At 41.1% G+C, this 26,198-nt stretch overlaps 1 protein-coding gene across 1 annotated transcript in view; it reads left to right on the top strand.

Annotated features, from left to right (window-relative positions):
* Window positions 1-3,293: 3,293 nt before the first annotated feature.
* The window catches only part of erlin1 (ER lipid raft associated 1), a 64,676-nt gene continuing 41,771 nt past the window's right edge, over window positions 3,294-26,198 (top strand). The window contains exons 1-2 of the mRNA XM_039773628.1: window positions 3,294-3,401; window positions 21,544-21,669. Of these exons, the coding sequence (XP_039629562.1) occupies window positions 21,563-21,669 (107 nt within the window). The 5' untranslated portion in view covers window positions 3,294-3,401; window positions 21,544-21,562. The remainder of the gene's footprint in view (window positions 3,402-21,543; window positions 21,670-26,198) is intronic.

Genomic DNA, 26,198 nt, shown 5'->3' on the forward strand with positions numbered 1-26,198 from the left:
GCGAGTGGGAGAGAGAGGAATAAAGAATGAGAAAAAAATGAAGACAGAGGTTAGAAGAAAGAGAGAGTGCAGGTAGGGCAGCACGGTGGCGCAGTGGTAGCGCTGCTGCCTCGCAGTTAGGAGACCCGGGTTCACTTCCCGGGTCCTCCCTGCGTGGAGTTTGCATGTTCTCCCGTGTCTGCGTGGGTTTCCCAGGCGCTCGGTTTCCTCCCACAATCCAAAGACATGCAGGTTAGGTGGATTGGCGATTCTAAATTGGCCCTAGTGTGTGCTTGGTGTTTGTGTGTGTCCTGCGCACCCTGCCCAGGATTGGTTCCTGCCTTGTGCCCTGTGTTGGCTGGGATTGGCTCCAGCAGACCCCTGTGACCCTGTATTCGGATTCAGCGGGTTAGAAAATGGATGGATGGATGGAGAGTGCAGGTGACTGACTGACGACACCAGGCTCGTATGAGCAAAGGCAGGCAGCTGGGACAAGAGCCCCAGAAAGAGTGTATGGCTGACACTCAGGGCAGTTGGAAACAGTCACTCCTTTTGAGCAGTTCCGAGGAGCAGGAGCGACCAAGTGGTTGAATGGCTCGCCACATAAGGCCACGGAAGGCAGCGGGAGTTGAGGAGGCTTGGGAGGGAGAGCCCCAGCATAAGCGCTCTGGTCGCTGGCAACCCGAGTCTCGGTCTGGCAAGGAAACTGTATTTAGCCAGGGGACAGAAGGCAACTGGACCAGGTGAAGGCCAGCTGCACCTGCTGATAGGGAGACTCCCCTGCTGCAAGGCCCGTATGGGATAAGAAGGGGAGCCGCCAGTTAAAAGGGAGAAGGAACTGGCTTTTTTTTCTTAAAAGACAACTTCCTGCCATGGTTTTAACCTTGTTTTAAAGGATTTGTTTTTGGATTTTAACCCCTATTTTTCACCTGCTTTTTTGGATTATTTATGGATGACTTTTGGAACACTTTACTATTTGGACACATTTTTAATAAAAGCACTGAACACTTTTACACCATCACCTTACTCCAAGTGTGATTTGTCCTCATCTGCCAGCTCATTCGGTTATGTTATCGACGGTAATGGGTTCAAGAGGCTCACAAAACTGGAAGAGGGAGCAGGACCTTCACTATCACAGCCAGTAACAGGAAGGGACTGGTTGCTTAACCACCCTAAAAATCTACAGAAGTAACAAGCACCAGCACAGCTGGATTAATCATTAAGTAAAATAAGTATGTGCTTAGGGCATCAAGGGAAACTTGGGGGGATTTTCCAATTCCAGATTTACCAAGGACCATCCATCCATTTTCCAACCTGCTGAATCCAAACACAGGGTCATGGGGGTCTGCTGGAGCCAATCCCAGCCAACACAGGGCACAAGGCAAGAACCAATCCTGGGCAGGGTGCCAACCCACCGCAGGACACACACAAACACACCCACACACCAAGCACACACTAGGGCCAATTTAGACTCGCCAATCCACCTAACCGGCGTGTCTTTGGACTGTGGGAGGAAACCGGAGTGCCCGGAGGAAACCCACTCAGACACGGGGAGAACAACCACTGCACCACCTTGCCGCCTTACCAAGGACCATATGGTACAAAACTGCAAATGGTGCAGCTGAACCAGAAAGGGGCTCCCGCATTAAATGAAAAAATTACAGACATATATTTTGTCAAACAGACACACTCGATTTATCAAGAAAAACACTTTTTCTTTACTCTTTTCTTAATACTGGTAGTGTTGTACATTCAAGTAATGCAAAGAACCACTACAAAAGGCAATATTCAAATTAAATCTCCCACCTTTAGTCCAGATACTGGGACACATACGTCGGGCAGTATTGGTTTGTGGTGCTAAGTAAATAAAACACTCACATTGCCAAAGCTACAAGCCAAAATTAAACACAACTGTTTGAAACCCATCATGAAAGGAATCAAATCTAAAAGACTAATTTTAGTTGCAGAGCGACAAAGCCTCCTGGGATGTAAGCGTCATCTGTCGGTACAATATATACAATAATCAAAATAATAAATGAGTAATAATAAAGGTTAATGATATATACAGTATTAATCTTAGAAATACAACAAAATTAGAATCTGGTAACTGCCACACAGTTTACCAAGGCTCATGTGATCATTCTTGTCTTGGTCATGTGGGCTGTCCCATTCAGTGGTCCACTGAGAGTGAGTACAGTTGTATATATGGGGGCAGCAAAATCTTTTAAGTTACCTTATATTAACATTAAATGCATTTGCTTGCAAGGTAGTCACTTTAAGGTACTATATAGATTGTATGTTAATGGTCTCAGTGCAAGATATTTTGGTAATGGACAGTTAATAAAACAGGTAATATTCCATAGTGACACACAACTGATATCCATCAGTCAACTTAGTTGAAGTGAACACGCAGACTCCATCCATACAAACATGAGCCCCTGGCATTGTGAAGCAGGAATGCTAGTTCTGTGTCACCACTCTTCTCAATTAAGACCATAACCTTAACCTGATTTAGACTGAAAGTGAAACGTATAACACCAGCTTGACTTGTTTCACTTGGCAGAACACTATGCTGGTCCTAAATCTCTCCCTCTCTTACTCTGACTGCCAACAGAAAATAAAGGTACGTGCATATGCAATAAGACGGGCAAATGGGCAGTATCTTTGCAAAATAACCCACTTTTGCAATATAATGCAATCATAATTGAAAAAAAATGCAACTACATTTTTGAGCAGCTGGAATCATCTCCCATACTTTTGTGATTAGTATGTCGTCTGTGTAATAGGAGGTGTTGTTCACCAGAGATGCTGAAAGCTTCTTTCCATTAGGGTGACAAAGAGAAGTCAAGCAAAATGAAACCTTTTATTGTAATATGCAAGCTTTTGAGGCAGCTCAGGACCCTTCTTCAGGCAGGCTGTAATACAGAAAGTGGAATTCCCCGTGTTTATAGAGGCACCAGGACAGATACAACATTGGAAAACCTTTAAGTGGTTAAAATTCTAAATTAATAGACATCTCTAGGCTAAGATTCATTTCGCAGGATAGGAGAACGATATATAGTCAAGATCTTTTGATGACTGTCCAACACAGTCTTTTGAATTCCTTTCTCTCTTGCTGTGTTTTGAAGTTGCCCATACGCAACGTGACTATAAAAGTTCTTTTCACAGTGTCCATGGCTGCTGAAGTGAACTCCTACAGGAACATCCCTATTACAACATCCTACTACTACAGACCTTGGCGTGACCAAAGAGTTAAATATAAAAGCCACGCCCCTTTGGGGGTGTTGCACGTTTCACCCGGAAGAGAAGCCGCAGACTGACTAGCCGTGTAACACGAGAAGGCGGCTGTGGTCGAGTGGCATGGATGAGAGGGGTTTCATGTGTCTTGTTAGAGGAATCAGAAAGTACATCATATACATTTGGTAAGATTTACTAAATTAGCTACTAGGAAAAGTGCTGATTGCATTAAGAGACTCGAGTATGAAAAGCTTAGATTTGCTGCACACCTGCTTATTCAGACAATCGCTTTTAGCTGCAAGCCAGCTGACCTTTGTATCGATGGGTAGATGAGAAAAAATGTTTTGGAGCACGCAGTACATTTCGTGCAATAAATGCGGCGCTTCACTTGTGGAGGTTACATTTTTTCTCCGCCGACCATTTCGACGGTTTGTGATAAGGAAACTTTGCACGTCCCCAGTGAATTCTAGCGCTGTAGCTTCTCTCAGCCCAAAAGAGGATTGAGACCCGTAAAAATAAAGCCGGAAAGGAAATGCTTTTCCTAATAATTTCAGTTTCATTGTTATTCATTTCAAAAGCTAACACAAAGACTCAGTTCACAAAATTTACCAGATGGTTTTAAAAGTTGAACTCTTTTGAATTGACGGGCGCTGGTCTCGCGCAGTTGGAGCGTTTAGTTTATGGCAGTTGTGACCGGAGGCTCTCTGAGCTCTGTCTCACTTGCTCTTAGTCGTTGTTTATTATTCAGCTTTTCTATTTAACACCACTGCACTATTGGAGCTTATGTATAACTGAGCAGAACTTTCGTAATGCGTAGATTGTTTATTTTAATTGTAGTCAGTGTTATTTTTGTTTTATAAATGTTTTGCTGTACTTTGGATTTTGGCTCTTCCAGTATATATCAATATAGCACCAAGGACATCATAAGGTAAAGTAGCACTGCTTTATTGCCTGTAATTCTTAGTATACAGATTAAATCAAATTATGACACATCTTTGGTCTCCTTTAAATGGCTGGTTAATATTATAAATAATAGCAGTCCTTATCTGTTACACAAATGCATATTTAAATATTTGTTTCATGATTATATGCTAGGGCATCTTTTGACTCTTATTGTTTTACTGTCCTTTATTTTGCTTTTAGATGGTCTTGTACTGGCTTGTACTTTATTACTATATTCTCTATAAAACCTCTTGTGAGGCCTCTTCTTCTAACATCTATAGCACATGCACTTCAGAACTTGTAATTCACCTGAAGCTAAAGATGTTCTGGCCTAGCCAGTACTTGGATTGGAAATGCCTGGGTCGGTGTCGGAGAGGCCTGTAGGGGGCACATATGCTGTGTAGATATAGACGTGAAACTGAGGTTCGGATTCTCTGTGTGTGTGTGTGTGTGTGTGTGTGTGTGTGTAGTCATAAGAGATCTCTGGGCATCCTTCATAAAAAATGAGATGTATCCCGATACCCAGGCTAAACTGCCTGCAACAGCCTAGTCATTTTGGCCCCCTAATAATCCTATGTACACTTTGGCTGTTATTCTTACTTAAGTGGGAACAAGACAGAATACATGTGTGTAAATGAGAGGGAGGTCAGTGGATTGGTGACGATTCAGGAAGTAGACTTGGCGAAGTTGGACGAGTTTCAATAATTTGGATCAACAGGACAGAGTAACAGGGATTGTGGAAGAGAGGTGAAAAAGAGTGCAGGCAGGGTGGAGAAGAGTTTCAGGAGTAATTTGTGACAGAAGGTTATCAGCAAGAGTAAATGGGCATGGTTTACAGGACACTAATGAGACCAGCTATGTTATATGGGTTGGAGACGGTGGCACTGACCAGAAAACAGGAGACAGAGCTGGAGGTGGCAGAGTTAAAAGATGTTACAATTTGGATTTGGGTGTGACGAGAATGGACAGGATTAGAAATGAGTACATTACAGGGTCAGCTGAGGTTGATCGGTTGGGAGACAAAGTCAGAGAGGCGAGATTGCAGAGGAGATATGCTGGGTATATTGGGAAAAGGATGTTAAAGATAGAGCTGCCAGGCAAGAGAAAAAGAGGAAGGCCTAAGCAAAGGTTTATGGATGTGGTGAGAGAGAACATGCAGATGGTGGGTGTAACCGAGCAAGATGTAGAGGACAGGAAGATACGGAAACAAATGATCCACTGTGGCAACCCCTAATGAGAGTAGCCGAAAGAAGGGAAAGATCACTTTACATAAAATAAACACTTCCCGTTGTATTCATAATCTTTTTGCAAATGTCCTGTTGTATTCATAATCTTTTTGCAAATGTTTAAGTATTTTAACATTAATTACCAATAAACACAATTCAGTTTTTGTCAAAATATATGATAAATAAATGCATTTTTTCTGGAATATATCCACTCATATTTAGTGGTTATATAAAAGAAAAGAATACAGCTGGAAACGTCTAGTATTTTTGTAGAATGTCTTGGAATGTGCTATAGCAAGATTAACCAGGGAGATTGTTTCTCCTGAGGGTCTAACACTCTGTTTCCTGTTGAGATATTGCACTGTGGCAACTGAGAGGTTTGACGTAAACCTCTTGGCTAATTACTGACCTTTTTGACGTGGCAGCACATTATAAGTTTTAGAAATAGGGAACATTCACTGATACATTGTGTCACCTTTATAAATGTACTGATGAAAAAAGAAACGCAACACTTGTTGGTCTAAAATTTCAATTTTCATTGATGAAATAACTGCAGATATATTAGAATAGCAGGAACAGCAACAGGAAGACAATCACAACTGTGAGTATTCACAGAAGTCATTTTGAAGTTGTTGAATATTTTGTCAGTTTTGAAACAACTACTGATTGACCTTTCCGTGTATACATACAATGAATCTCTGAATCTACAGTTATAAGAGATTTTTCTGTTACTGCAAAAGGACCTGACAAAATTGATGGCCATTAGCAGTTAGAGTGTCATATCTCTGATGTTGTGGTTTAGGATATCCCAAGGGTGGACTATGTGGTTAAGGTCAGGAGAGAAGGCAGGCAGCATTCATTAGGACAAATGTGTGTGACCTGGCAATGTCCTGCTTTAGTGGAAGATTGTGTAGGAGGTGTGAGCAGAGTGCTTCCCAACAGGTCACCTTGCTCTAAGGCCAGCAACATGGAGTCTGTCCCGCAGTGATGTGAGAATTGTGCCTTACATCTGTTTTGGTAGCAACATTGCTGTAAATCCTAAACTATCTCTCAAATGGAACTGTGCAATGTGTTTGTTGGTCCTTCCTTGTTTTGACACATCATGGCGACTAGATCTTGTATTGTCTGCTAAAACCTTGCTTATGGCCATGACACAGTGAAGCAGCATAATTCATAGTGTCTGGCAATGCCGGCACATGACATGCCTACCTTCAGCAGACTGGTGGTCTTTAGTGTCTGGCAATGCCGGCACATGACATGCCTACCTTCAGCAGACTGGTGGTCTTCTGTCTTGCTTCTGGTGATATCTGAATCATTACGGAATGCAGAGAAAACTGCTGTATTATTTACTGAGTATTACTCTAACCAAAGCTTTAAATTAAGGCCTTTTGAAAGATGACATAGTCAGGCATTGTTCCACTTGAACCTCGCTAGGTAAAAGTTCACCTGATGTAATTTTTGCAACCAATGGTAATGCCACACTAATAGGATGTTGGGATATATATCATGATGTGACAAGTACACGATGATGTAAGTTAGATTTAAACTTTATAATGCACTAGTGAGACCTTGTCAAGAACACTGTAAAGATTTGGTGCTTATATTACAAAAGAGATGTAACAGTGAGAATGTCTAGAGAAGTTAATTCTGGCACTGCAGTGTATAAACTGTTAAGTTAAGGTTGAAGGAGTTGTTTATAGTTTTTATTTTATACAAACAGAAATTAAGTGGGTACATGATTGAAGCTTTTAAAATTATGAAAGGAATTTGGACATTGGCAATCAGCTGTTACTTTAAAATAAATTCTTCAACAAGAACAATGGGACATGGGTAGAAACTTGTTAAGGCAGATTTCACACAAACGTTAAAACGTTTTTTTGTCCTGCAAGGAACCATAAACACATGGATTACAATGTGAATGAGTGATTGTAACACCAAGTCTGTCTGAGAAGTATGTTGTCCAAAATGATGTTAATTTAGTGCATTCTCAGATCATATGGCCTAGTGAAGCTGGAGCTATATGACATTGCTTGCTTGTTGGGTCTTGCCTTGGGTACATTTTATTTTAAACAAAATAAATGTGATCGATGAGAAAGACTTTTAGTTCTGTTATGGAATGCTTGGTGCATATACCTGTAGAACTAGTGTATTTTTATGGATGGTATGGTCCCACTCCTTTTTTGAGATGCCAATTGAAAGGTTCCTTTCCCACTATTCCCTAGGATCACTGAAGTGTAGATTCTTTGAAATATTTTATATATTGTTAAAATTCTGACTACTCACGCCTTTGGGATAGATGTGGGTGCTAGATTTGGAAAGGTGGGTACATTTTTTGAACAAAATTGCTAATTCGTATACAGTAGACCCCTGCAAAGTCGCGGTTCAGGGTTCACGGGCTCAGTCGTTCTCGGATTTTTCCTTAAGTTAGCGGAAAGCGCAAATATCCTCCACAATTTGTTATGACTTTTTCGTAGCATTACTGTGCTGTAGAGAGAACAGGAAGCAACCACTGAGGGAAACACGGTTTGGGATGGTGAAAGTAGCCAATCCGAGAGCGTTATTCATTTCTCCTTGCTGCTGATTGACTGCTGCCCTGCAACGTTTCTCCAGGTGAGTGGGTTTACCACTGCTGTGGGAAATGGAGTTTGGGATGGTGAAAGTAGCCAATCTGAGAGCGTTATTCATTTCTCTCTGCTGCTGATTGACTGCTGCCCTGTGATACGTCTCCTCTTGTTTTCCATTTTGTTATTGTTTTGTTATTCTTAAACGCACAAGATGTCGCTGAAACACCCTGCACCTTCTAAGGCTTCTGGCACTGAGCCTAAGCACCAGAAAAAGTTTAAAACACTCCAGGAGAAGGTTGAACTACTGGATTAGCTCCGGGAACTAAAAAGTTATGCTGCAGTAGCGTGCCACTATGGCATTAATGAAAGCACTGCAAGCTACATAAAGAAGAATGAGGCAGTGATCCGGAGTAACATATCTGTAAGTTTCTGTGATAGTGCCGAGAAAAGTTAACGACCGTAAGGAATAACAATTTCATCGGGATGGAATCTGCCTTGGCATTGTGGGTCACCAACTGCAGGAAGAAAAACATCCCCTTGGACGGTAACATCATCCGTGAGAAAGCACGGAAATTGTACCAGCAGTTTGCTGCAGGAGACAATGTAGAAGGTACAGAAGAACCACAACCAGGACCATCAACAGCACCAGAGCCTGAAGATTTTCAAGCCAGTAAAGGATGTTTTGATCGTTTTCAGAAGCGATTTAATATTAAAAACATCTCTCTACAAGGAGAGGCAGTGTCTGCTGACAAAGAAGCCACGGAGAAGTACCCCGAGACATTTAGGCACATCATAGGGGAGAACGGATACAAGCCCGAACAAGTTTTTAACATGGATGAGACTGGCTTGTTGTGGAAGAAGATGCCGTCCAGAACTTAACTCATAAAGGACGAAGCCAAAGCTCCAGGGTTTAAGGCACAGAAGAACAGAGTGACACTTATTATTTATGGCAATGCTGCTGGTTACATGATGAAACCTGGCCTCATCTACAAATCGGCGAACCCTAGGGCCTAGTGCTGGGCAGTTCATACTGAAAACTGTTTTTTATTTTTGTTATGATATGAATTTTCCTTATACCGCAACACCTGTTTAAATTGCCTAAACAATGTTCGGAACGTGACGCAGCAGTAACCTGTTTAAGGAGGACATCTTTCACTGCTACACTGCCAAACACATGCCACAGAGGTGTTGGACGGGGGCTCTTTTTCACTGCTACACTGGTAATCAAGCATACAACGGAGTACATGCATTAGCAGAGGTATTGCGCGGTGAAAATAGACAGAAAACATTCTGAAACTGAAGCTGTAGCAGACGATAAAGTTGAACATGATTACACAGAAGAACTTGCTGGGAAAAGGAGTCACGTCTGTTGTCTGGAGATACTTTGGATTTAAGAGGTCGAATGTGGACCATTATGTTTAAATGTGTGAATGCTGTTTATATACTACTGGATAATACTGCAAGCCAAGTTGTATTTTTTTCAATACTGTGTAATGTACCTGGGTACTGTGTAATAGAGTGACGACAACATGTTGACTTTATTCTCGACGTTTCCATTTTAATCTCGACACTTATGACGAGAATAAGGTCTACATTTCTTCTTTATTCTCGCCGTTTGTCGAGATTAAAGTCGACATGTTGACTTTTTTCTCATAATTTGTTATTAAAGTAGAACATCATAAACTAAACTACATCTTAAAATGAATAGTTAATTTACTAGATTTTCTTAAACCCCGCCATAAATTATGTAGCACATTAACTGCTTTGTGTTGTGTTCCTGGAGCTATGTTAATCGCTACGTGCTTCTTAAACTGACTTCCTCTTGCAATAAGAGGAGGTGCAGACAGCACACATAATACATTAATTTCAGGATATCCCTGCTCCCTGAACATTTAGAATGCTAAGATAAATACTTGATATAATCTTCATGATGAAATGCATTAAAGTATGTATTAATCATGTGGGGGCACGGTAGCGTGGAGGTTGCACTGCTGCCTCGCAGCAATGGGGTCCCAGGTGTTCCCTGCTTTGAATTTGCATGCTTTTCTGGTAAGTTTCTTCAGCGTGCTTCATTTTCCTTTCAAAGTCATGTAGAATGGCGGGTTTTGTTATGTTATATTAACCCTGCTAGTGTATGTATTGCTCGTATTCACCCTGCAATGTGCTGGTGCCATGTTCAGGATTTCCTCCGGCCTTGCACACAATGCTTGCTGGGATGGGCGCAACCCTGAATGGACGGCATAATTAAACATGTATAAGGAAGATTTTTTTTTTTTTTTAAGTTCTGAACACTCCGTGGTCTAAATTTATAACTAGTTTTAATTTCACAAGGACGTTTATCGTTTGCCGATTGGTTATGTGGAGAAAAAGAAAAAGGAAGGATAGGAACTGGGGTTTAATACGTCAGAAAGAGGCAGCACGCATGCAATAAAGAAAGCCCGCTCAGAAGAACATCCATTGAAGTCTGTGTTCATGTCTTCGACCACCAGATCACGAGCCCAACGTTTACACAATATTTAAGTTAAACTGTGCGATACCCATTCATACATCCAGTTTTTTGGAACTTCGTCACATCTGCCATAAAGTTCTCTACACTTAACGTACACCTGGGGACCTCGTACTGCGAGGGAGCAGCACTACCGCCATACTACCATGCATGTTTAATACCTGTTTTAATGCATTTCATCATGTAAAATTATCTTAGCATTCTACATTTCCAGAGAGCAGGAATATCATGAAGTGAATGTATTTTGTGCGCTGATTGCTGCCTCTTACTGCAAGAGGAAGTCAGTTTAAGAAGAGCGTAGCGATTAACAACTGGGTCGGGGAACACTTAACAAAGCATTTAATGTGCTACATAACTTATGACGGGGTTTGAGAAAATCTAGTGAATTAAACATTGATTTTAGGATGAAGTTTAGTTTACGACATTCTACTTTAACAAATCACTATTTATTCCTTTTCTAAGACATTGTTCAGTGCAATACAACTTTTGACAAGCACCTCTGGATATTTTACTAAGTCTAAATGCCTCTTTGGTTGAAAATATGTTGTCAAAATTATAGAGTAAGTTGTTTGCAAATATTGTTCAATAAAAAGGCTCTATATTTTGATTGCATCTGTCATGCAATGTGATTCCTTCTCTTGATTAGTGCCACCCCCTTGAAAACTATCAGTTTATGGGGCCATGCAAACCTGTATTAGTACTTGTGTGCACATTTAAAATGTTTTTTTGTCCATCCATCCATCCTCTTCCGCTTATCCGGGGTTGGGTTGCGGGGGCAGCAGCTTAAGCAGAGAGGCCTAGACTTCCCTCTCCCCAGCCACTTCTTCCAACTCTCCCGGGGAGAATCCCAAGGCATTCCCAGGCCAGCTGGGAGACATAGTCCCTCCAGCGTGTCCTGGGTCTTCCCTGGGGCCTCCTCCCGGTTGGACGTGCCCGGAACACCTCACCAGGGAGGCGCCCAGGAGGCATCCTGATCAGATGCCCGAGCCACCTCATCTGACTCCTCTCGATGCGGAGGAGTAGCGGCTCTACTCTGAGCCCCTCCCGGATGGCTGAGCTTCTCACCCTATCTTTAAGGGAAAGCCCAGACACCCTGCGGAGGAAACTCATTTCAGCTGCTTGTATTCGCGATCTCGTTCTTTCGATCACTACCCATAGCTCATGACCATAGGTGAGGGTAGGAATGTAGATTGACTGGTAAATTGAGAGCTTTGCCTTACGGTTCAGCTCTTTTTTCACCACGACAGACCGATGCAGAGCCCGCATCAATGCGGATGCCGCACCGATCTGCCTGTCGATCTCACGGTCCATTCTTCCCTCACTCGTGAACAAGACCCCGAGATACTTGAACTCCTCCACTTGGGGCAGGATCTCTCCCTCAACCCTGAGAGGGCACTCCACCCTTTTCCGGCTGAGGACCATGGTCTCGGATTTGGAGGTGCTAATTCTCATCCCAGCCACTTCACACTCGGCTGCGAACCGTTCCAGAGAGAGATCACGGCCTGATGAAGCAAACAGGACAACATCATCTGCAAAAAGCAGTGACCCAATCCTGAGCACCAAACTGGACCCCTTCAACACCCTGGCTGCGCCTAGAAATTCTGTCCATAAAAGTTATGAACACAATCGGTGACAAAGGGCAGCCTTGCCGGAGTACAACTCTCACTGGAAACGGGCTCAACTTACTGCCGGCAATGCGGACCAAGCTCTGGCACCGGTTGTACAGGGACCGAACAGCTCTTATCAGGGGGTCCGGTACCCCATACTCCCGGAGCACCCCTCACATGATTCCCAAAAGGGACACGGTCGAACGCCTTTTCCAAGTCCACAAAACACATGTAGACTGGTTTGGCAAACTCCCATGCACCCTCCAGGATTCTGCTAAGGGTGTAGAGCTGGTCCACTGTTCCGCGACCAGGATGAAAACCACACTGTTCCTCCTGAATCCGAGGTTCGACTATCCGATGATTTTGTACAATGTACAATTCTCATGACAGTGGAATAGGTAATTCTTAGCGAGTAATTGCAGTGGAAATTTGTTTAATATCCATTTGTGCATGGGGAAAAAATATCGTCCAACACCGTGAAACCGGTATAATTTTGAAAAATACCGTGATATAGAATTTTGGTCATCCCGCCCAGCACTATTTGGGCCCTTAAAAATATAAATATAAAACTGCTGCCTGTCTTCTGGATGCACAACCCTAAAGCCTGGATTACCAAAATCCTTGCTTCAAACTGCTTTCACTAGTGTTTCATCCTTCAAGCCAAGGAATACCTCCACACCTTTGGCATGGACTTCAAGGTGCTTATTATGGATAATGCTGGCGGCCACCCTTTGGATTTGTATTACGAGGGAGTTCAGACTGAGTTCCTCCCTGCCAACACCATCTCCCTCACCCAACCTATGCATCAAGGTATAATCCGTGCCTTCAGGCTCTTTATACTGGGATTTCTCTCCAATACCTTGTGGATGCAATGGACACGGACGAGAATTTTACATTGAAGGGTTACTTGCATAACTTTACAATCGCGACGTGCCTGTCAGTCATCCAAGCTGCTCTTAAGGAGATAAAAAAGGAAACCCTCAACACCTGCTGGAAGAAGCTGTGGCCAGAGTGTGTCCATGACAACAAGGGCTTATCACCCGGAAAAATTCAGCACAACGCTGTCGACAAGGCTGTAGAACTGGCAGGCGAAGGTTTAGACAACATCCATAACAACCTTATCGATGCCCACTCTAAACCCCGATGGACGAGGATTTGTTGGAGTTAACAAAGTCTGCCAGCGAAGAGGAGGTGGAAGAGACAGATCCAGTGCAAGAGGAGGAGGAGCAGAGCCTGACATTGGACCGTCTGTCCCAGATTATTCGGACATCGAAGGAGTTACAAGGGATGATTGAAGCATGGGATCCCAATATGGTTCAGGATCTCACAGTTAATAATGGAATCGATGCTGCCATTCAGACATATAAAATGCTCCTTGCCACCATGAAGAAAAAACGACAGCAACTTCCCATCAAAATGTTCCTGAAACCTATAAAGAAAAGCCAGCACGAAACCACTCCAGAAGAAGACCTGTCCAAAGATACGACTGCTCCTGAAGCGCATGAAGAAGAGGCGCCACCCAAGGAGTTTTAAGTCCTCTGCATCGTACTGCACAGTTACTTCATCATCATCAATTAAATGAAATTATTTTTTAGGTAATATATTAATGTATTAAGCTGAGTTTGCAACAAAATTAAAGTGCTTTGGGGGCATACTGTATTTAGGGTTTAAACATAGGCATTTAAAAGGCATTGTTTAACCACATCCAACAGTTGCGGTTTTTCACAATTCGCGGGTGCTCAAGGAATGTAACCCACGTGAATTTTGGGGATGTACTGTATAGGAAAAAATGTGTAGCCTGAAGTTAAATTTGAAGTGTAATTTTTTATTAGATGAAAATACTTTGTACTAGCCGAAAGATGTAAGAATAGGAACGGAAAATGGTGAGAAGGAATTCAGAAATCATGAAGAAATAAATACTTCTTGAAAAACGCAGTTGTGAATAGGTGATGGTGGTGACGACAGATAATGAGTCAATAGATCTAACCCTAGAAAAAGCCACGTACAACTGACAATGGCTGAAGACTGGTTGTTAGAATTATTGTGAAGAGTAAACAGCATGTGGGTATGAGGAAGGCCGCACTTCTGAAATTCGATAACATAAATATAATCAATAACAACCTCAAAAAGATGTTGTTGTAGAATGTCTCTAAGTAATTCCTTCAGCTTAATCCAAAAGACTCGTACTACAATATCAGGTCTGTGCTCCGGTCTTTGGGTATCTGACAGTGCCTGTAGAATTTCCGGCCAAGCAGGATTACATGTAAAAGTGATTGATAAATGAGGCTGTCCGAATTTACGTACTATGGCCATGGCATCCTGCTAGTTTTGTTGCATGTATCTTGGACTTCCTGGAAATGTAGACGATAATATGATAATTTTGCCTACACGTACATTGTTATTTTCAGTGTTTGCTTGCAGTGTCTGACAGTTCTTTGTATTGTTCCACGCGCAGATCTTGTTGATCTAATCTGAAATAGTTGAGACACGCGCCCTCTGTTTTAACATACGCATCTACAACATACTGTTGGAATAGTTTACCTCTGGAGTGCAAAATACTAAATGTATTCCTCATTGCTAATCTGTACGCATTGTGAACGTAGCCCGGACACAGACAGGCGGACATGTTGTTTTCCACCACCACACGTTTATTTACAAAGTCAAAGTGCACACACGAACCCCAACACAGTCCTGGCCACACAATGCCTTCTCTTCGGACCGCCTCCACTCTCTCTTCTCCTGCCTTGTCCTGCCTCCACCCGACTCCAGCCTCGAATGAAGGGAGACGGCCCCTTTTATATCATCCCAGATGAGCTCCAGGTGTGTCCCAGCATTCCTCCCTGGACACGCCCCAGTGTGGCGGAAATGCCGGCTGTTCTCCCGGAAGCTCTTCGGGTGTCCCTTCTCTTCTTCCCCCCAGCACTTCCTGGTGTGGCGGGAGTGCTGAGGTCCAGGGTCCCCAAGGCATTGGGGCGCCCCCTGGCAGTTACCACGGGTCCCTACAGGGTTGGGCTTCCAAGCCCTCTACCCATGGGCCCCAAAGCAACCAGGAAGGCAGCCCCCACGTGATCCAGGGTGGGCATTGACCCTCTTCCGGTCCCTCAAGGCATCCCGGCTGGGTTGTTGCCCCTGGCATCCCTGACAGTGCCCCACAGCCAGCAAAGACCACTCGGGAGGAGCGACACGTCCCGCAAGGGCAGCTTACCCCCGAAGCGGGTCCTACTTCTGGGCCACCGAGGTCCGGCCCTGTGACCTGGGGCACTCAACAGCCTGTGTCCTGCCAGTCCCCTCGCTGTCTCTCCCCTCACCGCGTGCACAGCCCCCTGCGCTGCATCCACTGTCGGAGGACTGCTTACTTGAAACTGATCGTTAGCTTCACAGCCGTTTTCAGCAGACCCTCCTTCATGCTGTACGGGGACGGCTGAACTCCCCTTCCCTACCGTACACCTCCGGCTTCTGATCGCCGTTAGCATATCTCTATACCTCCATAGACGCGACCGCCTTCATCTCCAGTACCCGCAACTCTGCCCGGAGGGCATGTAGCACCTGCGACACACACTGCTGTGCGGGCTGAAGGCATGCCTCCAGCTCCGACAGAGCAGCCGGCAAAGACAGGAAGTTAACCGATGCAGAGCCGACCTATCTGTCAGCCCCAAACACCGGCAACTTCCTGTGGGCCTCTTCCTTCGGCCCAATCGGGTCTCCCCCCGGCACGTAATGAACTTTCCTTCGTCCCGCCTCTCTCTAGTCATCGGCGGGCACGTAAGACACACCATCCAATCGCGTGCTTGTCAGGGGGAGGGACTTCTGGTCTGCGGCCATTTTGGCTCCTCTCTTGCGGCAGCAACGTGCTTGCCGGCAGCCTTGCTTTTGCCAGCACCTCTCGAGCTGCAGCGTGTCCTTCTCCGCAGCTCCTGCAGCTGCCACCACGCTGTCGAAGCCCCGCAGACCGGCATGCACCCGCCACTGACGCGGATCCGGGAAGTCCCTGCCTGGAAAACAGAAAACACGTTGGGGGCCGGCTGCCAATAGGCAGGGAACTCACCTCCCGGGTCCCGTCTAAACGATGAGACGTCCTCGGCGTGGCCTCCCTAGACGCGATGCCGTCCCGGGCTGCTAAATGCAGCCATTAATGTTTTTTTTGCCTGCTATGCTTTTCACTGTTTTCAAGGTTTAAGTTAGCTACTTATGACAGCTATAATAATTCTTTAGTTGACTGCTTATTTGAAAGTACTTATTTGTCCCATACTAAAAGTTGCACCATAATAATTTTTAAGTGTTTTTTTCAAATTGTAATTATTTAATCATTGTTTTTATTCACTGCAAATTACAGAAATTCTGTAAAAATTATTTTAATGAGTGATTATCAGGAACCTGTTCTTTACAGTTCTGGCATGAAGCATCAGTAATTCTGGGATTCTTTGGTTTAAGTATTAATCAGAATTAGATCAAAAGCGGAATAATACTTTCAGAGTGCCGGAGTTAGTACAGCTGTAGATCAAGAAGCACTGCAAAGAGAAAAATAAATTTGTCCAAAAATACATTGTGAAGGTTGTGTTTAACAATGCTGTCTGTATTACTAATGACATTGCAAACCAACAATTTAAAGGTACAAATTAACATAATAAAGCAAGTAATGTGCAAAAAGATCTGAAAAATATTGCATAGTATGTTTGGAGAGAGAGAAAGCAAGCAGTCATGCATTCAAATTTGCATGTCAGTTTTTGCCTTCAAATTAGACTTTTAAAAATACATTCAAATTATATTTTAATATATTTCTATCCAATATAAATGCCTGCTCATTATTTTCATATTGTTTCATATTGAGAATTAAGTATCATTCTCCCCGCATGTGCTGAAATTAGGGAAAAATTCTTAAACTGGCTTATTTAAATTTTGGGTAGCAGGGGTCAAAGCCTACCCAGCAAGCTTCGGCCACATACAATACAATACAATACAGTTTATTTTTGTATAGCCCAAAATCACACAGCAAGTGCCGCAATGGGCTTTAACAGGCCCTGCTCTTTGACAGCCCCCCAGCCTTGACTCTCTGAGAAGACAAGGAAAAACTCCCAATAAAAACCTTGTAGGGAAAATGGAAGAAACCTCGGAAAGGCAGTTCAAAGAGAGACCCCTTTCCAGGTAGGTTGGGCGTGCAGTAGGTGTCAAAAGTAGGGGGTCAATACAATACAATATACACAACAGAACAATTCCTTAAGACAGCATAATAAAAATTTTAGAATTACGGTTTAACAGTAGATGATATGACATAATTAGGTTTGGATATTTTTAGAGTCCTGGAGACCTCATCCATCTAGCTGCATCTCCATTTGGCCATGCCACGGCTGAAACATTGCTCCGATGAAAGGACCCCTCTTTCCCATGATTCCTGTGATCCTCCATCAGGGATGACTTTACCATAGGCAGGCAAACAACTTGGCAGGTGGGCCGTGGCACCAATGGCCACATTTGGGTACCGAGAAAAGAAACAGAATAGGTGAGGGTTAGTATTCAAATATAATTATCATGTTACTTATGTTATAGTGCTAATGACTAACAACAGAGATGCAGTATGTACAGTTAATCAGCAGCTCTAGTCAGGATATGCTAAACTGAAGTAGTGAGTCTTCAGCCGGGATTTAAAGGCTGAGACCGAGGGGCATCTCTTATGGAAGCAGGAAGACCATTCCACAGTTTAGGGGCCCTGTAACTAAAAGCTCGACCTCCCACTGTTATTTTATTAATCCTTGGAATCCTAAGCAGACCGGCATCTTGAGATCTTAATGTGCTCAGGTTTGTAAGTCATGATAAGTTCAGACAAGTAAGCGGACCTTGGCCATTTAATGCTTTATATGTTAAAAGGAGGATTTTGAAATCTGCCCTAAATTTAACTGGGAGCCAGTGTAAAGATTTAAGAACTGGGGTTATGTGTTCATATTTTCTTGTTCTTGTAATAATTCTTGCAGCGCATTTTGGATTAACTGGAGGCTGTATAGAGAACAGTTTGAACAGCCAGTGAACACCGCATTGCAGTAGTCAATCCTACTAGAGATAAATGCATGAATTAATTTCTCACAATCCTGTTTATTTAGAAAGCGCCTTAATTTCCTAATATTTTTAAGATGGAAAAACAGGTTTTGGACGACTTTGTAATATGCTTTAAATGACATGCTAGAGTCAAAGATAACTCCTAGATTGCGGGCTGATTCAGTAAAATTAATTGGGATTCCAACTGAGTTAAATGACGACAAAATATTGCTGTGATCAGCGTCATTCCCTCCAACAATTAACATCTCTGTTTTATCTGTATTTAAAGACAAGTAGTTCTCATTCATCCATTCCTTTAATTCACTAACACAACTAATTAAAGACAACATCGGAGAAACTTCATTTGATTTAAATGAAAGGTATAACTGGGTGTCATCTGCATACGAGTGAAAATTAACATTATGTTTCCTAATGAGAGATCCCAGTGGAAGCATGTAAAGTGAAAACAGTAAAGGTCCCAGTACTGAGCCCTGCGGACACCATATTCAACTTCTGTGTATAATGATGGAGTACTGTCAGCACATTTCTGTACATACTGGAATCGATTTGATAAATAAGAACTGAACCAAGCGAGCACGGGGCCTGTAAGCCCAACATCGTTTTCTAGCCTGTGCAGTAAAATAGAATGGTCAATGGTGTCAAACGCTGCACTTAAGTCCAACAACATAATTACAGTGGAATTTCCTTCATCAGAGGATATCAGAATGTCATTTACAACCCGTGTTAGTGCCGTTTCTGTACTATGACCAGTGCGAAAGCCAGACTGGAATTTCTCAAATAAATTGTAATGCGTAAGGTGTGACTGAAGCTGACTGGCGACTACTTTCTCTAGTATTTTAGAGAGAAATGGTAAATTTGAAATAGGCCTATAGTTATTTAGTATGTGTGGGTCTAGGTCTGACTTTTTAAGTAAAGGTTTAATGACTGACACTTTTAGTGCATCAGGTACTGTGCCATGCAATAATGAACTATTGATAATGTTTAGAATTGGTGCTACAAGAACATCCATTGCACTTTTTACTAGTTTTGTTGGCACTGGATCTAGGGAACAAGTAGTGGGCTTCATTTTAAATTAAAGTTAAGACTTCCTGCTCAGTTACAGGATTAAAATTATTAAAGTGCTGAATGCAATGTGAGACAGGGTCTGCTAAGCTAGTATTTGGTTTGTACTGTGATGCTGAGATCTGGGATCTTATATTTTTAATTTTCTCATTGAAGAAGTTCATAAAGTCTGTACTGCTAATATCTGTTGGTATTTTGCACTGTTGATCTGAATTCCCATTTGTTAATTTAGCCACTGCTCTAAAAAGTACCCTAGGATTTTTATTATTGCTATCTATTAATGTAGAATAGTATTCTGAGCGAGCTTTAAAGAGGGCCTTTTTATATTTATTAACACTCTCTGTCCATGCAATTTGAAAGACATGTAGCTTTGTTGTTCTCCATCTGCGCTCCAGTTTTCGACACTCTAATTTAAGAGCTCGAGTGTTTTCATTAAACCAGGGAGAGTTTCTATGTGCTTTGATTACTTTTGTTTTTAGGGGAGCCACTGTGTCCAGAGCATCTCTCAAGGTCACATTATAATGTGATGTTAGCTGATCTAAATTGTTTTCCACGTTTACATTTGATGTTAACTGATCTAAATGGTTTTCCACAATTACACTCGACTTACTCAAGGTATCTATAAATTTTGAAGCAGAATTACAATCTAGATGTCGCACTGTCTTTGTTTTAATCTGCGAGTGCGCTGGCATGGGCAGAACTAAATCAAACGTAATTAAGAAGTGATCGGAAATAACTACATTTAATGGAGTAATATTTAAATTTTGAATTTCAACTTTGTAAGTTATAATTAAATCTAATGTATGGTTATGATTATGAGTTGGACCTTTGACAATCTGACAAAATCCTACTGAATTTAACAAATAAGTAAAACATTTGCTAAAAGTGTCAGTTTCCACATCGATGTGTACATTAAAATCCCCCATCAGAACCACGTGATCAGGAGCCAGACTAAGATGTGGTGTCAGTTCATCAGATTGTTTCCAATTTATTTTCTTATGTTTCCAATTTATTTTCTTAATGCAACTGCTCTTCAGGTAGCTTTCAAAAGCTTTCCAGTTGTGCTTCAATGTGAAGCAGGTTTGCACTACCACATGAGTTGTGTTCACAAAATCTTAGAACTGAGTATTCATATTTTAAATTCTTCTTTATGTAGATATTATATGTTTTTTTTAAATACAATAGGCCCCTAGAATTTTATTTTCTTCAGCATCCTCGTCAGCTGGAGTTTTTGTTTTCTCTCTCTACATTCTGATTGTAGCATGCAGTGCCCATAAAAAGTATACATTTTTTGGAAGTTTTTACATTTTATTGTAATACAACATTGAATAACTGTGACTTTGATTTGGCCTTTTTGACACTTATTAACAGAAAAACACTCAGATCTATAGAGAAGCAGAAAATTTAAGTGTATGGAGTACAGTGAAATTGGTACTTTCATGTCCAACCGACCTGCAATGTAATGTTCCAGTAATATACTGTTTTATTTTAGGGTGTACTCACACTTTGTTCCATGCTTGAGCATGTTTGTCTGCATGTAACCCCGCAAAGTCTACTTCATTTGACTGGTGTGATTGTTCTGTGTCGGGCCAACCGTACCGTGCCCTGACCTGTTTGGAAGAGGTGGGCCAGAGCATGGTTCAGTAGCATTCTGGAACAGTGTGATCTCTAAATGAGCCTGAGCACAGAAAACAGGAATGTCGTCAAGTCAGATATTACAATTCTCATTTTATTCAATAGCATTTGAGTAAAAAATAAGGTTTTATTCTCACTGTACACATGAATGTGAATTGTAGTTGGCAAGAAAAGCTGCAAATTCCTCCCTTAACATCATTTGTCTCCGTAAAAATCTTCTTGTACGTGGAGCACAATTAACAGCATACTCATTTATTGAGCTGCATACTCAATAAATCTGTAAGAGGGTAGAGCATTATCCTGCTCTACGTGGAAAAAAAAAGTAGTAGAATCATTTTGACATGCATGCTGTCACTCTGTGTTTGGATTTTTTGTCTTTACACAAACTCTTATGATCATGATGAAAGCATGCCTGGTCCGAGAACTTAAAAGCACGATGTGAGTGCAAGCCAGCGGGGGTGTGTCTGGGAGGGTTGATGGGGGTAGCATGGAACAAGGCACATATTGAGAGTGCACCCTTGGGGTACTATAAGGAGAAAAACTAAGTATTGTATTTAACAGTAGTCACAAAATAATCAAGCTCTTATTAGTCTCTCTTTATTTTTACAGTAATTACATCTTTGTTTATGATAATTTTATAACACAAAGCATTTATCTTTTTTGTTAAAGTATTTAATTTCTCATACAGATTAAATGCTTATTTGATGTGAAGTTGATGCCATTTATTTCCTTAACAGATAGAAGACAAGGCTGAAAATGGCCCATGTGGGAGCAGTAGTGGCTGCAGTAACTGGAGTAATGGCCATTCTCCTTCACTCTTCTATTCACAAGATTGAAGAAGGACATTTAGCAGTTTACTATAGGTAAATCTTTATATGTTTACAGGATTTCCACTTTTAAACACAGATAGTAAAGGTGAAAGTTGACATTACTACACATTGTGAATTGTTTGCTTTAGAATGAAATGCCAATTAAATATTATGCTATAGGTTCCTTACTTGGCTGTAACACCCATATAATGGAAGGAAGTGAATAGACAGGCATCCTGGCTGATTTGGTTTGTGATCATTTTCCTGGAGACCTCCCCCCAGGGCCATATATATGTTCACTCGGTACTCTAGTAGGATTCCTATTTGGACATGCACAAGGCTGCATGAGAGTTATAGTTCAGCCCTGTTTGGTTCCTCCAGTGCCTCTAGAGAGAACTGCTTGAAACAGGCTCCCCTGTCAGGGACATGTTCCACCTCACTGGAAAGTGTTGTTCCAAACCATATCAATGGAACTAGATACAGATGTATTTCAAAACTTCTGAATACTCCAGTAAACAACATTGAGGCCATTAATTTTGTGATGTTTCTTGAGTTAATGCCAATGTCTGGTGAGAATTTAATGTGAATAACCTCATTGGAAATATGTTTACTGACAATTTACACTCCAAATTTAGCTCCCCATCAACACAATTTTTCCACTATTTCCAAATTAAAAACTTTGCTAAATGAAATTTGCCCAATTTTCCTCACCTCCTACCTATTTCTATTCTAGAAGAAAAATTGTTCAGTCTTGAACACTCAGACAGCATTTCCTTAATATGTCAAAACATTTTAAAGTCCCTTCCTTTCAAAGATCCCTGAATACAGTGCAGAATTTCCAAAAAGGAGTAGAAAGAAATTCAGTTTACCTCCATATGTCTTATTCAGCTTAAAATCTTTTATCAAGCACATCTATCTTGTTTAAAATTGTTCAAAATGTTTCCAGTGCAAGATCCAACTTATGAACGTTGCAATTGAGCACCAGCCTCACTGGGCCACATGTTTTGGGCATGCACCAAATTAACATCATTGTGGACCAAAATCTTTAAATGACTATCAGAGATGGCTTTGGTGTCACAATCACTCCTAATCCATTTACAGCTGTGTTTGGTGTATTCCCATATGGGCTTAAAGTGGAGAAGGACAAACAAACTGTAATTGCCTTTACTTCACTGCTAGCATGTAGACTTGCTCAACTGGAAGAATTCCACCCAGCCACTTTAAAAAAAAAAAAAAAATTGTTTTTGTAGAGGATCTATTCAAAACTTCTTTAAGACCGGGCAGGATCTAATCAACAAAATTTTAAATTAAGCATTTATACTTGGGTTGGGGGGGGGTGTGGAAGGATTCTCTTTACTCTTTTCTACTCTTAAAGTCTTACTCTGACTTTCTCTGTAAAAAAGGAAATATTTACTGAAAAAAATCTGGACACATTCAATACTTATTTAACGTGGGAAATTAGGCCAATAGACGCACTTAAACTGGATTCAATCTGAAAAGTTTGTTTATAGTAACTATGATCATTTTTAATTATGATATAAATTACACCCACCACCCACCCCTGGCCAAGACAAACTTTGGTTTGTAGTCTCTGAACCATCTTTGTGTTCATTTCAAGGTCTTAATTTAAGGTTCTTGGCAGAGATAGTCAAGTTTAGATTTAATTTCTGCTGATAGTTTTTGGATTCAATGATGCCATGTATCCAAACAAACAATTCAGGATAACTGGCAGAAAGTTAGTCCCATATGATGAAGTATTTGTTGTATGATTGTAGTTTTACAGATTTTCTGACTCTTAAGACCTAGCTAATGTCCTTTGGAGATTCTTTGGCCACTCAAACCATACTCCTCATTGTGCATAAAAGCACATATTCCAGGTGAACAACATTTCCAGTTGATTTAAACTTTTTATTTCTCTGATAGTGGGAAAGTGAATTTTCAATTGTTTTGCTATTTTGTTATAGCTATTTCTAAATTTGTGCAGTTTAACATCATTTTGCTGTTGTTGGCTTCTGTTTCATGTCATATGTATACTCCAGTGAAGCAGGCACCCATGGTTTATTGTTCAAGTGTTTTATTTACTCATTTGAACCTAAAAAAGGTAATACTGTACATGAATGAGTATATACTTCAGTTAGATTTTACTCCTATGACTTTCTAGAGATGCCAATAATTGCATCACAAATGTATTTGAGAAAATACTTGTTTTATGGTAAGACTTTTTTGTTTTCAATTATTTTGCTTCAGTTTAAGTTTGCAGTTGTTATATTTTGAATTAAAGATCAAGACAGTAAACAAAGCATTTTTTTCAGAGCCCATTTTGCTTTTACAGTGTTTACAAAGGGTGCCAATATGAGTGGAGGGCACTGTAGCAGAGCTGCAGGCCATCTAGTGGGAGAAAAAAATACAAGCTTACATTCATTTTCAGTGATGCCCCGACATGGAAAGGTATCTCACAAGTAGCAGCAATTTATTTCTACTCGAGCAGAGGGGAACAAAATTGTTAGATTCTGATTTTGATTTGAATGATACAGAGACAGTAATTTGTGTTAATGATGGTGATGCTGACACTTATATCTGTATGAATAGAATTGAATAACCCATTGTCCAGTACTGATTTGAAAGCCCAATTTAGTGCGTCATGTAGAGAGTCTTTGTATTCTCGGTGTTAATGTAAAAACATTGGTGAATTGGCAGGTGGTAGAAACAAACTGTAGTCCATAGATTTCATTTACTGCCATTCTTGGAATGGAACCATCTGTGTGGCATACTGCAGGTGTAAACACATTCATGACATCTGTGGCTTTATACGGTCAGTTTCATATTGTAACAGATGCCTAACCATTTGCAGAACAATTTATATTTCATTTACTTTTCACATCAGTCTATATATTTTTGCTGAATATTAGGAATAGGGTTTATTTTGTGTGATTGTAATGTACATTTTAATTTTAACTTATTTTTACAGTGATCGCAATCCCAGAACACACTTTCATCACAGTAAATTACATTAGATCCATTTACAGTACATTTATTTGCTTGGCAGATGCTTTTATCCAAAGCGACTTAGAACAGAGGTAAACAATCAAGTGACATTAGGTTAGTCTGTTCAGCAAGTGCAGTAGTATAAGTAACAAAGTTGATGGCCAAAATTGAAAAGATGCAATAATTAATAATTTACAATTGTAGATTATAATCGGTAAAGCAGTTAAACTTAAAACAACAAATTAACCAACAATATACAGATCATGGAGTTTTTTTTGTTTTTTTTTCTTTCAATCAATTAAATGAATGGAAGTGGGTAGCCCGTTCCACCAACTTGGAACTACACAGGAAAAGAGACTGGATTGAGACTTGATGCCACACGGAGGTGGCATCACCAGATGGTGTTCACTGGCAGACGTCAGTGGGCTAGAAGGAGCATAGCACCTCACCATTGTCTCATATACACAGGTGCTGACCACTGACTATTCCACAGGCAAACATCAGGGATTTGAACTTAATGCATGCTGCTACATGAAGCCAGTGTAGCAACCTGAAAAGGAAGTGATGTGTGCCCGTCTTGGCTGGTTAAATACAAGATGGGCCGCTGAATACTGGATCATTTGCAGTGGCTTGATTGAACATGCAGGTACTCCTGCCAGAACAAGTTGCAGTAGCCCAGACTCAACAAGACCAGGACCTGGAACAGACATTGTGCTGCATACTCTGTCAGATAAGGTCTTATCTTGTGGATGTTGTACAGCGTGAACCCGCACAAACAAGATCCAGTTGTATAAAGTAACTGTGTTGCCTGGTTTCACCTGGGAGATTTCGTAAGACAGTGGGCCTCAGTTATACTGCTCTTGGTTAATCAGATGCATCAGCAGTACAATGTAACTAAATAAAAAAAAATTTAAACTTTTTTTTTTTTTAAAAAAGGAATAATACGTCTTTTACACTATTCTGTCTTTAGTTGTCAATCCTCCCTATTTGGTACTGGTGGTATTTGTGTGGCCTATCAGTCTCTTCTGTGTCTTTGATTTGTATAAAGCATGTTGTCAGTGCAGTGAAAAGCATGTAAGGTAGCATGGTTTTAATAAATATAGACAAAGTGTCATCTAATTTTCTTTTTTTACAACATCCCCAAATTTCAATCAAATTTGTCAAAGGATTGTTGAGATTTGTAGAGTATTTAGTTTTTTCTATTGCTACTCCTAATTACTGATATATCAAAATCTCCTTTTTTAGTGGACTCCTACTGATACAGATATTCCATTCTGTCAAATTAAATTTCAGCTTTTTAACTAAGTGGTATATAGTGTTTTTGTTGATGAGTGAATGAGTCAGTCAGCTTTGCATTATATACACATATATAAAATATATTTGTATTTTTTTTTTGTTTTGAAAGATAACATATAAGATAGGAGTGCTAGTCTGTCATAGAACACTCTCAAGCATACTTACATTACACTGATTTGTATTTCATGCTACTCAATCCTTAATATACTGAGTAACAGCAAATAAACTGATGATGTCTGTCTGTTGCAACACAAGGATTTAAGAAAAAAGAGAGCCCTGAGTTGTTGCTATATGTATGTATG

Source organism: Polypterus senegalus, chromosome 1, assembly GCF_016835505.1.
Source record: "Polypterus senegalus isolate Bchr_013 chromosome 1, ASM1683550v1, whole genome shotgun sequence".
Lineage (NCBI taxonomy): Eukaryota > Metazoa > Chordata > Cladistia > Polypteriformes > Polypteridae > Polypterus > Polypterus senegalus.